General features: G+C 38.8%; 1 protein-coding gene and 1 pseudogene across 1 annotated transcript in view; both read left to right on the top strand.

Moving 5' to 3' along the window:
* LOC102479432 (glutamate receptor 3-like) overlaps positions 1-14,466 on the top strand; it is a gene marked incomplete at its 3' end in the record, with an annotated part of 226,257 nt that overhangs the window by 196,567 nt on the left and 15,224 nt on the right. Inside the window, 2 exon segments of the mRNA XM_014583127.2 lie at positions 14,381-14,464; position 14,466. The exon segment at position 14,466 is cut by the window's right edge and continues 89 nt beyond it. Of these exon segments, the coding sequence (XP_014438613.1) occupies positions 14,381-14,464; position 14,466 (85 nt within the window).
* LOC106733562 (peptidyl-prolyl cis-trans isomerase A pseudogene) lies at positions 10,488-10,916 on the top strand (annotated as a pseudogene).

A 14,466-nucleotide genomic window follows, 5' to 3' on the forward strand; every position in this document is an offset into this window, starting at 1 on the left:
TTTTGCTATTAGGGTGCGTATGCTCACCAGAAAGACAGAGAGACAGAAAGCTAGAAATCATCTCCCAGGGGAATGGCCATGTCACAATCCCTTCTCCTCCATTCTCCTCTTGGGATCTTGGGCACGCACACACACGTGCCCAGCATGAGTTTAAGCCACCAGGTCTGGGACTCAAACCATGGCCGACTACATGGGTGTCCAGCAACATAACCATTATGCCATCTGCTGCTCCCCTGTATGGTTTTCTCATAATACACACTTTCTATGAACTTTTTGAAGATCCCTTGTGTATCAATAATGCTCAGTCAAAAAATGCTTGAACAAGCTCAGTCATTGTGTGCAGAATCCTAGACTAAGAATAAGAATAGATGCAAAGGTGGGAGGCAGTGTGGTTTAATAGAAAAAAGCATTAGACTAGAAGCTAAGAGACATATTTGCATCCCAGGAATTCATTTAACTAGACTTATGGCAAACCAAACTTCTCTAAACCTATTTTTAAATTTGTAAGAAGGATAATTAGACCAGATCGCTAGTTCCCAAAATGTGCTTTTATTATTTCTTTCTTTTTTTTTTAATTTGCCAGAGGGCACATGTGCTCACCAGAGACACAGAGACACAGAGAAGGGGAAAGCACTCTCAAACAGGGCATGGTAACACTGAAATCTCTTCTCCTCATTTCTCCACCCTGCCACAATTTAGGACATGCATGCACACACACCCAACATGACCCACTGGGGTCAGGATTCCAGTTATGCAGTTAGCCATGTGGGATCCAGCTGCCTTAACCACCAAGCCATGGAACCAGTCCCCAAAATGCACTATCTGTACATTCGATGATTTTAGGTAGACCTGGCAAAAGTTTCTTTTTAATTGCTAGAGGGTATGTGCACTTGCCAGAGAGAGCTGGAGAGACAGAAAGAGAGGAAGAGGGACAAAGCTCCCCCACTTGGGTGTGGTAATACTGCAAGCCCTTCTTCTCTACCTATCCATCTTGTTTGATATGGCACACACACGCATACATGTTAGACATTTTTTTTTAAGCCACTGGGCTGGGACTCAAACTGTGGTCAGCTGTGTGGGATTCATCTCCCTTAACCCCTAGACTGTAGGGCCAGCCCACCAAAAGTTCCATTTTAACTTACTAGTTTTGAGTTTATAATAAATGGATAATTTTAAAAGATTACTTATCTCAGTAATTTTGTGAGTTTTCATTCCTTAGATTGAGGCTAAAGTAAATATGAAGATTAAGAAAGCTTAGTGTGGGGCCAGCAGGTAGCATGGTGGTTAAGGTGCTGAATCTCACATAGCTGACTTCACTGTCTGAGTCTTAGACCTGGACCCTTGAAAATCATACCAGGTGCAAGTGTGTATGCCTAGAATGCCAAGGGGACAATGGAAGAGAAGGAATCGTGACATACCCATCCGCCTGGGGGGTGATTTCTCACTTTCTTTCTCATTTTTTTCTCTCTCTGTCTCTCTCCAGCAAGCACATGCACCTTATTGCAAAAACAAAAAATCTAAAAAGTAAAAATTAATAAAACTTAGTGTGAAGAAAGTAGATCAGCTTGGATGGCTTGGTTGGTGGCATCAATGCTGGAGGCCATCTTGCCAACCACCGGTTCAAATCCGTGATATAGTCAACTTCAGATGCACCAGGCATACATGCATATGCCCAAGATGCTAACTGACTGACTGCAAGGGGGAATTGTGGCATTGTGAAACCCTGTCAAAGGGGTCATTCTCTATCTCTATCTCTTGTACACATGTGCTGATGCATTCACAATCTATCATGAATTAAAAAATAACATTTAAAATAGTATAAAGAAAAAAATTAAAATATCAGTAAGTAAATTATACAGTCATTCAGATGGCCACCTATATGGCAAAAATAATCTGTAAAGTTGGTGATAGTAATGACTACAATTTGAAAAACACACCAAGGAACACTTCCAGTCCTACATTTCTAACCTCTTAAAGGTCAGTTTGGACTCAGGTAGGCCAGTGATGAGAATGTAGACACAGCAGCTGTGTTAATGCTGATTACACAAAGAGGGAAGCAAAAGCAGAGCCCTGTTACCTTTAGTGATATAAAGACTGAAGCTTTAAAATTAGTCCAGATGGCAAAAGTCAAAACGGGTAGAGTACACTTAGGCAAGTTCTAAACAGAGTTGAAGATCTGAAGCACCAATCAAAACAGTCTAGCACTTGATACAAGGCAAATTGGATCTAGATTGAGAACTTTTCCAACAACAGATGTTTGATACTCCCAAAAATAGGACCACAAAGACCCCAAGCAACTGAGACTACCAGGGAAGAATGTGAGCCATAGCAGGCCTCATTTAGTGCTGCACCAGTTACCCACTGCCTTAGAAGACCTGACAATTTCCCTGCCTAGGTTAAGACTTCTTTCAGAGTTGAAGACATTGTTGCTAGTGGAACAAGTTAGGTAAGCAGTGAACTTCACTTCTAACAAGTGGAAGTTGGGTAATATCTACTGTCAATGATAGAGGGCTATAGGAGCAGGCAATTAGGCTGGTCACTGTGCTAGGGATGAGAAAGGAGGAAAGTTTACTTATAAGGGATCTTCAGAAAGCTTATGGAAAATGTCTATCATGAAAAAACTATGCCAGGATTTCAAAACTGTACCAAAAACAATTCATACTTTAATTCCATCTTCCATGAACTTTGTGAAGTCCCTGCATATCTTAGAGTCCTCCTTGATATGCTTGCTGTTTTATTTTAAGTTTATTTATTTCATGAGAAACACACATGCACAGAGATAAAAAGGGACAGCATCCATAACAGAATCTTCATCTCATGCTCCACCACTAGCCTTAGCCAGGATCATGGGCATGCACATGTATGTCTGACATGTACAAGGAGACCCTGGGACAAAAACTTGGGACCTTTCTATTTGACTTCAGCATTGCAAAGCATTGTGTTACTAGTGTACCACTGTGGCTGGCCACTAGCTAAGTTTTCTGTGAACTTTTCACTTAATTGTCTCAAAACTTCTATGAGGAGAGATTTCTTGCCCACTCACCTATCAAAATCTTATAGATATCAGCAAATGGGCTTGGAAAAGATGCATAACTTGCCCAAAATCCCATAGCTAATTCATTGCCAAGCTAGGTTTCCAATCCAGGTTGGTTAGGCTCTAGGTTGGCAGAGCACCTTACTCTTTCCATTTTACCCACCCAATCATTTCAGTGAGACAGAGGCCACCTCCACATAGTCACTAAAAGCCTTTGCAAAGACACAAGTGTAAATAATAAAGCACATATTCTAAATGTATGAGGGTGGAGTAAAAGGGCTTAAACACCAAGGACAGTTTTGTAACTCTGGGCTTGATACATGTTCAAAGAGCAGTTGGGACCAGCAGATGGCGAAATGGTTACATTGCTGAACTCCCATGTAGTTGATCATGATTCAAGTCTGGAGTTGGTGGCTTAAAACTCATACCAGATGTCTGTGCATGCGTACCCAAAATCCCAAGAGGAGAATGGAAGAGAAGGGATTGAGGCATGGCCATCCCTCTGGGGGTAATTACTCGCTTTCTGTCTCTCTATCTCTCTAGTGCGTTCATGTGCCCTATAGAAAAATAGCTCTTAAAAATAAATAAATAGATAAATAAATAAATAATAAAAAAACAGGCAGCAATTACATCTCTATTGCTCTCTTTTGTCCTGCCACCTTCCCTCCTCTTATTCTCTCTGTCTCTCTCTCAAACACCAACATATACACATGTACTCTCACATCCCCTTTCTTCCTCTTGCTCTTCTTTCTCTTTCCCCCTCTCCATCCACCTCATTCACATTATTAGTATGCCAGAAGATGATGGGGGTGGGGGGGTGATCAGATCTCAAATGCACCAGAAACAAAGTGCCTGCTTTGTTTAGAGAGAAAATAAGTTAGAACGTGATTGAGTCGACCTCTCTCCTAAAACGCTTCCACTATATTCACACATTGCTCGCTTTTTCTTTCTCTCTCTTTCTGTCTCCTGCCTGAAATTAACAAGGAAAGATCACCTCCTACCCATTGTTCTAACAAGATGAATTGAAATAATTCTGTCTTCTCCCCCAGGCTCCCAGATCATGTCCTCTAAAACAGATCTTCTTAAACTATCTGTGAGGAGAGACTATTTTTCTCCCCAAATTCTCATCTACCAGTAAAAACGCTACAAAAATATATTACTAAAAAATGAAATAAACAAAATGTATACGATGTAAGTCTAATTTTTTAGTGTTACCTTTCAACAGCCCTAATATTATCCTGTCAATTGCTATAAAGGTTGATAAAGACTTACCCTCGATTACTGTCTTTATATCATCTCAGACTGGTTTTAACAAAGAGCGAACCAGCACTAGTCTGCACACACTTTGGATAGGACTACTCCAAAAGTCTTTACAGCAAGTTGCACAGCTTATGATAATTGTCATAGAGATAGAGAGGTGATGAGCAGGCAATGAAGAGAAAGCAGAGTTAATACAATGCATGATGTAGCCAGTGAAGGCCTTTCAGAAGGGACTTCAAAACAATGGTCTGAAGGGTGAGAAAGATCCAGATACATGTAGAATAAGGTCAAGTTCATGCATAGAGAACAGTATGTGCCAAGGTCCTCAGGCAGAAATGAATGTGATACCTTCCCTGAACTGCCAGAAGGCAAATTTAGTTAGAATGGAGTGAGTGCTAGACTAGATTATATAAGGCTTTCTTAGGCCAAGTTAAGGAGTTCTAGTTTTTCTCAACAGCAACAGAAAGTCACTGAAGGATTTTAAACAGAGGAGGGAAATTATTTGATTTATACTTTAAGAAAGATCAGCATCAAATGGATGAATTTTTTGGTATATAAATTATACCTCAAGAAAGCTGTTAGTAAAAACAAGATTAGAGGCTATTTCCCCTACTAATAGTGCTTATGTCAAATTGTAATTATTTATTCATACAAATAGCTCCCGCTGGACTGAAGTGCTATGAGGGCAGGAATCGAGTTTGATATAGCCTGCCATTGTACCAACAGCTAGCATTTAGAAGGTTTCAAAGTTATTTTGTTGATTGGGTGAAAGACTAAAACAGTGAGTGTACAATACAAGCAACCTGTAATCAAGTGCTAATTTATATAGTGTAATCTTCAACTCTACACATTAAACCCTCCCAGGAGGTTGGACCTACAATCTAGAAAAAGACTTATGCCCCTGATTAGCAACCTGATAACTTGTGTCACCACAATTACTACACAATTCACTATGAAAATACAACCCGGATGAATAATTCAAATGGCACTAAAGGCAATGCCAGCCTTCATCCAAATAGTGAAACAGATACTTGTCCTTGGCACCCTTCCAATACCCATTCTATGGCTTTCATCTTTCCTATAAGCAAGTCACTTTTCCCATTTATTACCCACAATCTATCATCAACTCAGTGGAAGTCACCCAACTTATCTTGTCTCTGTTTTCCTCTCCATACCCTATGTTCCCTAAGGATAGTACCAAGTGAAGGAAAACTCCACATAATATTTTGAAAATAAGTGCACTCTAAAAGCAAGCCTTGACTATATCCATTTCCAACTCTCAATTATCCATGCACCAGAAGGAAAATGAATTACAATATGTGTACACCAAGGGAGACCAGAAAACACCAAGATCATTTGAGTCTTTGAAAGACTGGATTGTCTGGCTACTCTCAAATAGGGGACAGTTTGTGTTTGGATGCCAGTTATGAAACAAAGATCTGTGTAACAGATGGCTTTGGAGATTAATCAATGGTAGCTTACAAGGCAGTGTATTAACTACTTAGGCACAATGGTAATGATTGGTTTTATACAGTTACATTCCGATCCCATCAACAATGCCCTGGATCAAACAAACAGATGTGATGCAATTGAGAATGGATGAAATTAATAGAAATATAAAGTTTACAAACCCAGTAGTTTCGCTCTCAGAGTAATTGCTTCTGAATATTATATGTACGTTTCCAACAAATATCACCATTTTTACAGAGGCAAGTAGTCAAGTGTACAGATACTTAGAAAGTACAAAGCGAGAAAGCAGAATTTCAATTCACTTTATGAACAGTAAGATTGCCTCCAATCTTCCTATGCCTTTTCTCATATTTATTTATTTATTTATTTTAAAGTAGAAATATTCTAGATTATTTTTTTTAAATAATTTTATTTTATTTATCTGTTTATTTATTTATTTATTTCAATTTGATCAGAGAGGCACAGAGAGAAAGAGAGAAAGCGAGAAAGCAAGCCGCCAGGTCCAGGACCTGAACCACGGTCGGCCATGTGGAAGTCCAGCGCCCTTAACCACCATGCCACCTGCCGGCCCCCGATATTAATTTATTTATTTTTACATTCAATCACTGTGTATAATGACAGCATACCAAATGAATCTTCCCATCATGAATGTACTGTATATTCGTTCAGTCAAAACCTCCAGCATATACATTATTATCAATGGATTTCTACCTTCAATCCCTTAAGTGTTTTGCTTCCCTCTTCTTCCTCTTATCTTTCTTTGTACACAATGTTTACTGTCCCAACCAAATAAAAGGCTATCTCTGTGGCAACTAGCTAACCATACCATCAATTTCAACCAAATAGAATTGGTGAAATGTACGCAGTACTAAAATTTCATGAGTTTGGTCCAAGGACACAAAAGTTATCAAGTAATCATTACATCTAAATATTAAAATCCTTAAGAAATAATAAAGTGGGATTAACAGAAATTCCACTTAGCAGACAAAGAATTTGAGACCTTGGAATCACTTAGTGATAATGTTGTGAAGATTCGTATACACTTACTGCACAGAAGGCGTGCAATAATAAAGATGAAAGTACATAAATAGTCATCAAAATGTACAAATGGCTACAAAATCATTAGCCAAAACAGGAGTATAAATTTCCCTTTTACTACCTAGTAGTGGATACAGAGATAAATTTGATCTATGTGTTTCTTAGTCATTATTTTAATCATTGAAAATGTCGAGAATGTGGAAAAAAGGGAACTTTTGTACATCATTGGTGGGAATGTAAATTAGTACAGCCATATGGATAATGGTATAGAGATTCTTCAAAACTAAAAATAGAACTACCATATGATCCAGCAATCCCACTGTGGGGTATATAACCAAGGAGAATGAAATTGATGTGTTAAAGTGATTTCTGCACTCCCAAGTTCACTGCAGCATTATTCAGAATAGCCAAGATATGGAATCAACTAAATGTACATCAATGGAAGAATAGATTTTTTATAAAAAGGTATGGTACATAAACATAATGGAATACTATTCAGCCTTTAAAAAGAAGGAAATCCTGTCATTTGCAACAACATGGATCAATTGAGAGGACATTATGTTACATGAAATGAGCCCAGCACAGAAAAAGAAACAACTGCAAATTCTAATATCTTGTGGTAGACAGGAGATGCCAGAAGAAGAAACTGGTTTTCAATCAGAAAACAAACTGCTCTAGGGGTCTATAATGTAGCAAAAATGTAGCAAGTTAATTGATGAAGTTTCTTTTGTGGCAAATATTACCCTCTTTAAAAAGATTCTGGACTAGTTTTGTGGCCTTGTGGTTAAGGCAGTTATATTCCATGTGTCCAATGGCACAGTTCAGGTCCCAGACCTGACAGCTTGAGAAATGTGCTAGGTACATATGTGTGCCTGCCCAAAATCCCAAAAGGAAGAAGAGATGAAGGAGAATAGATGGCAGCATGATTACTCCCCATAAGAGGTGCTTTTTCCTCTCCCTCTCTCTCTGTCTCTTTCTCTATCTCTGACATGTCTGTAACAAAAAAATAAAAAATAGAAAGAAAGATTCTCAGAGCCCAGCTATATGAGAAATCATGACTACCCTCCCCACAAACACTCAAATTTAAAAATGGAAAAATAGGCAAAGAAAAACAAATTCTAATATCTCATGGTAGACAGGAGATGCCAGAAGAAGAAAATGGTTTTCAATCAGAAAATAAACTGCCCTAGGGGTCTATAATTCAGCAAAGGGATAAAGCAGTTGCTATGAAACAACATGTTTAAACAAAAAGAGCCCTTCTTTCTTAAAAAAAATCAAATAAATCTACTGGAAAACTTTTTGGTTTTGGTAAAAAAAAATTTAAAAATGAAAAATGAATAAACTATTCAAAAATACATAATTTTTAATACCAGTAGAAGCTCTGTGAGGAAGTAGAATTCATGAGAATTTTTTTAAGTCACACTTTTTAAAATGCATATGTTAAATAAGTGGACATGGGTTATCTGTCCTTTTTGGGCAGTTATCATTAGAAGAGGTGCTCAGGTCAAGCACTTAAACCTTGACACAAAAATCAGAACAAACTAAAAAATCTTATGAACTTTAAACAAAATATTAATTTTATTCTGAGCCAAGGACATGAGTTAAAAAGTAAAAGTTTATCAACTCATTTATCATGTATTTAAAGCAGTAATCAAACTTACACTTTTCCTAATGACTTGTATTTTCTAGTAAAAACAAAAAGATCATCTGGGTTCACATGTATTATCTTCTGGTTTCATACTACTAGGTTTTTTGTTTGTTTGTTTGTTTGTTTTTTGAGAGAGAGAGATTTTTGCTATAGAGTGTGTGTGCTTGCTGAACAGATAGAGAGACAGAAAGCAAGAAATCACCCCCTGGAGGGATGGCCACACCGCAATCCCTTCTCCTCCATTCTCCTCTCGGGATCTTGGGCACACATGCACATGCACCTGGCATGAGTTTAAGCCACCTGGTCTGGGACTTGAACCGTGGTTGATTACATCGGAGGTCAGTGACATAGCCATTACGCCAACTGCTGGTCCCTGGCATGAGTTTTTTAAGACAACTGTTCGGAACTCAAACCTTGGTCAACTATGTGGGAGTCCAGCAATGTAACCATTGTGCCATCTGCTGGTCCCTGGTTGCATACTACTTCTTCTCACAGCAGATACGCTGGGATAAAATGGAGAATAAGAAGGAGGCTGGGCCTGTGGGGCAGAGAGAAGCCTGAGTGGAAGTAGTTGGAGTGTGTCTGTCAGAAGGAAGTCTCCTAGGAGAAGTCAGACCTGATTGGCTGAGGCAGCTATGTCCCACCAGGAGTGTTTCTGTCATGGAGGAGAAGTGACAATCAGTTGAACTTCCTAAAAAAGATCACATGATAATGAGGCAACTTCAGGGGTGGAATCTGAGGTAGCTGGCTATGGAAAATAATTCTACAGCCAGCATGCAGACAGGTAGGATGTATGACTTCCTCTGCTTTTTCCCTACCCCTTGTAAATTCATCTGTGTCCTCTTTTACCTCTTGGTCCTGGGTGTTGAATGCCTACCTCTGCTTCATTAGATTTTTACTGAAATTTTTAAAAATCAAAAACTTTAAATTGCCCACATGAAGAATTTTAAGTGGCCATCCCTAATTGCTGGTGATCCAAAAAAAGAAAGAAGTGGGAAAACAGGAGGAAAGAAACACCTCCCTTTTGCCAGAAGGTTTCTCTTAAAAATTTCTCTACATTTTACCTCCATCCTTTCCCTTTTACACTTTTTCCTAATGGGTTTTGGTGATAAAATCTGTCTCCTATAGCCCAAAGGCTTTAAGACAGTCAGAAACTTCAATATCTCACAAGAGCAAAGTGACAAGTCTCACTTGTAGATCATAATATGAGAGGCAAAAATGTGACCAGGAGCTAGGAAACTCTAACCATTTAGCCAGAAGTGCTCATATAATAGCCTTTGCAGCTTTGCAGATGCCACTGCCCAAGCTGTTCACCAGCAGCCACATTCAGCCCCACCATGTTCTTTGATATCACTGTCCACCGCAAGCCCTCAGGTCATGTCTCCTTGGAGCTGCTTTCAGACAAAATTCAAAGATAGCAGAAAACTTTCCTGATGGGGCCAGCAGATGGTGTAGCCACTGTCACTGGACTCCCACATGGTCAACCACGGTTCAAATCCCAGAGTCTGTAGCATGAAAACCAAGCCGTATATGTGTGCATAAATGCCCAAGATCCCAGGAGGAGGATGGAGGAGAAAGGATTTCAGCATGCCATTCCCCCTGGGAAAGTAATTTCTCATTTTCTTTCTTACCATCTCTGTCTATCTCTCTCTCTCTGGTGAGTGCACATGCCCTAAGACAAAAAAAGAGAAAAGAGAAAGAAAGAAAGAAAGAGAAAGAAAGAAAGAAAGAGAAAGAAAGAAAGAAAGAGAAAGAAAGAAAGAAAGAGAAAGAAAGAAAGAAAGAGAAAGAAAGAAAGAAAGAGAAAGAAAGAAAGAAAGAGAAAGAAAGAAAGAAAGAGAAAGAAAGAAAGAAAGAGAAAGAAAGAAAGAAAGAGAAAGAAAGAAAGAAAAGAAAAAAAGAAAGAGAGGAAGGGAGGAAGGAAGGAAGGAAGGAAGAAAATAAGGAAGGAAGGAAAGAGGGAAATGTTCATGCTCTGAGCATTAGAAAATATTTGGTCATAAGGGTTCCGGCTTTCACAGAATTATTGCAGGGTTTATGTGACAGGATGGTGACTTCACATGCCATGATGGTACTGGCAGCAAGTCCACCTATGGGGAGAAATTCGATGATGAGAACTTCATCCTGAAACATACAGGTCCTGGCATATTGTCCATGGCAAATGCTGGATCCAATACAAATGCTTCTCAGTTTTTCATCTGCACTGCCAAGACTGAGTGGTTGGATGGCAAGCATGTGGTCTTTGGCAAGGTAAAAGAGGGCATGAATATCGTGAAAGCCATGGAGCGCTTTGGGTCCAAGAATGGCAAGACCAGCAAGAAGATTACCATTTCTGACTGTGGACAATGCTAATGAATTTGACATATGTTTTATCTTAACCACCAGACCTTTCCTACTGTAGCTCAGAAGAGCACCCTCCACCCCATCTGCTCACGATGTCCTGCAACCTGTACTCTCACTGCAGTTGAGTTGGGGTTCCATATTTACCTTATTCCCCTGCAAATCTAGCTAAATTGCAAAGTTAAATTTATGATTATGAAATAAAAACTAAGTAACCAAAAAAAAAAAAAACATCGTTGCCACACTCCTCAACCTTCTCCTGCTAGAGATTAGAGCTGGATGACCAATTTTACTTCAGTTATATTTTATATAGGAAAGATGAGATAAAAACTCCCAAAAGTACAGACTTTGGATGGCAAACTTCAAGTAAAGATTATCAAAAGAAAAATAAAAAGTAGGCCAGGAACTTCTAATATCTATCCATCCTACGCCTCTCTTTCATTTCTCCTATCCTCATTTATGTTCTAGATGTATAGTGGTCAGATCTACTGAGTTAATGAAGGTTGTAGGGAACTCATCCTTGATTTTCCAAGCTCAAGGACTGTGAATGGGAAGCTTACAAAAAGGACATCAAGCAAGAGATTATGAGCAAGAATAATGAGGTTGCTGAATCTATATACTGGGCTCCAGAGTGACAAGCAAGTCAGATTCCAAAGAGATCACAAACAAGTAAAATGTACACAAATGAGACAGAAGGAGAAGTAGGGCCAGGAGCCAGTCAACTCCTGCCTGTTAGCAATGAGGTCTTACCTTTCATCTTTCTATACACCTGTTACCTCCTTTCTTTTTCCACCTCATTTCTGTTTTCTTCACTTTGCCAATGGGCCTGGTAAGCTTTCAGGGCACTCAGTAGGAGCTAGTGGTGTGGAAGTTTTGCCAGCTGGAAAATGATGTTGTGGTGAACTCCCCCTAGCTTTATTTGTGCTCTGTGAACACATTCCATCCTGCAAGAAAAGTCAGGCTGATTCTAGCCTGAGGTATATTAAAATTTATTCCCAAGTATACCTATCAGAAAGCATGGGTTGACTGAGAATTTTCTAGGTCCTCAATGGTATGATTAAGGTGTGGTACAGAGGTTCATGCACAGTCTACCTATAAAGGTGTTTCCAAATTTACAGTATGTTTATTGAAGAGGAAGACACCCAAATAGGAATATGCAGGGCTTACGTGACAGGATGACACTTCCTGAATATAAGTAGAGGTGATTTCTGAGGTAAATTTGAACTGAACTTCTTTTCCTCTTATAGTTTCCTTGCCCCTCTAAAACAAGAGGGGTGGGTGATAAGAGTAAATATCTAAGAAAAAAGTAGTATAGTGGACCCTAACCAAACTGAAGTGCTAGCTCATAGGTCTTAAGGCAAAAGTGAAATTTCTGGGATCCTTTCTGCATCCCTCCCTTTTGTTAACTCCACTTTGCTATTTGAACACACTATGGGTAACAGTAAACAGGAATGTAATGCTTATCAAAGTGAGATAAACTGCTTTCTAATGATGCTGTGGCCATTCACCCTGGGGAACAGGACTATGGCAGAAGCATTCTCAACCCATTTCTCTCAAGGAAGAGAGCACCACTTTCCCAGCCCAGGTTTCTAAGCTATAGACCAAGCACCAGAGGGCCCAACCTTGACACAGCAGCAGACAGATAAGCAGTTGATTAATTTTCTTGTGTAGTACTTTTTAACTTCTAAACATGGTTTATAATGGTAAGTGAAGTAAAGCCATTCATTAAAGTTTTACCTTTAGCTTATTATGTGTATATATGTTTAGTAGGTGGGGCTGGGGAGTTGAGTAATAGGTTTAAATGCCAATGGCAACCTCTGCTAGACTTTATACACAAGCTAGTCTTTCTGTAGATTTTGGTGCATGGGATTCCAAATGGGAGAAAAAAAATGTGTCTTAGTTTCTGTCATGAAGGAGGCATTTGGGAAAAAATGTATCATAACCAGTTAATGTTAATTTTGAAAACACTTTGTGGTTATCAGAAAGGAGGAGCAATTCTCACTGATGCGAACTATTAGGTTGTTGGAAAAGTCATGACATATTTTTTTCTATGTAAAAATGCATCATGACTTTTTCCTCAGTCCAATATTTGGCTCTTTGTCCAGCCTCCATTGACTCATCTCTCATTTATGAAAGGAAGAGGAAGAGGTAAGTAATAAGAAAAAAAGAAAAAAAAAGAAATAAAGCTGTCTCACTAAAATATTTTTTAAGCTTGCTGTGTTACCTATGTTAAAGATAAGTAAAATTTTAAAAAGCAGGGGTGGTGGTGGTAAGTGGACAGGCATACAAGTGGGGCGTCTAGATATTGGTTACATTCATGTGCTCAGTTTCTGAATATTCATCAAACTATCCAGTTGCTTCTTGATATTATTATACTATATCGCTTTTGTAGAATACAAATAAAAAGCAGAAAAGTTTAAAGAATCTGGCGATTTGGGTAATACCGGTGTATGCATTTATCAAAACTCATTGAGTAACATATTTAAGATTTGTATATTTCATTGGATGTAAATTTTACTGCAAAAGGAAAAGGAGAAAGAAAAAGAACTGTAAACAAACACTGAACTCAAGTTAATGACCTGCATGCTGAAGTCTTTAGGGGTGAAGTATATATTAATGTCTGCAACTTACTTTGAAATACATGCCCCAAATGAAGTGGACGGAGGGATGCATAGAAAAATGTTGATTGTAGAATCTGAGTAGTGACTACATGGGTGTTCACTGTACAATTCTGTCAATGTTCCTGTACATTTGAAAAGTTTTATATTAAAATGTTGGGAGGAATCTAAAGAAGGGAGGAAGAATTCCTCCCATTTCTTTGTGAGTAGAAATGCAGGCTTCAGCCCATTAGTAGGAAACAGTCATCCAGCAGAAGTAGGAGCAATTCCTGGGCAAGGTGTCCCAGAAGGAGCAGTGCTCAATGGGAGCTGGTAATGCCCAGGTGCAGATGGCTTAGATGTGAGCCCTGGAGAGACTGCTTCAGGAGGCTTAGATGGTAGAGACACCAGGCAACAACCAGAGCAAGTTAAGAAGAAAATGGTGGATGCTATGCAGTATATGTCAAGACTCATTTATGGATACATGTGAGACATAGCCTGGGGTTTGTACCATCATATACAACCAAACTGTCAGTTTCACTCATTGGCATTTCTGTACATCATCAAGTCAAAAGTATTCACCACTAGAATCTGAAGCAATCTGCTATGTTTGGTATATTAGGCTAAAGAAAAGTCCTTTATGCCCCTTGTTAGCATTGAACTTTTAAAACAGTTACAGAAAGCATTGAATTTTCACTCAGAAGGACTGAAAATACATGTACATGAAGCAAATCAGAACATTTGTTTGAAATTGGCACCTATATTTGTGTATGAGGCAGCTACACTAAATAAAGGCACTGAAAGGGAAAAATGAATATTTTCACCATCCTGATGACATTTTCAGAGACATACTGCCCTAAGAATTAGTTTCCTATCCAAAGTTTCTTGATTGTTAATAAGTGACTCTAGGGAGTAGATTAGCACTCTAATAGGTACAATGAGTAACAGTACAAAAACTTCCACAATCATGATTCCTTTTCACTGTCTTTCCAGGGTTTTACTGATATTTTGCTGGAAAGAGTCATGCATGGGGGAGCCAACATTACAGGTTTTCAGATCGTCAACAACGAAAACCCTAT

The sequence above is a fragment of the Tupaia chinensis genome, unplaced genomic scaffold (genome assembly GCF_000334495.1).
Source record: "Tupaia chinensis unplaced genomic scaffold, TupChi_1.0 Scaffold144062_1, whole genome shotgun sequence".
NCBI lineage: Eukaryota > Metazoa > Chordata > Mammalia > Scandentia > Tupaiidae > Tupaia > Tupaia belangeri.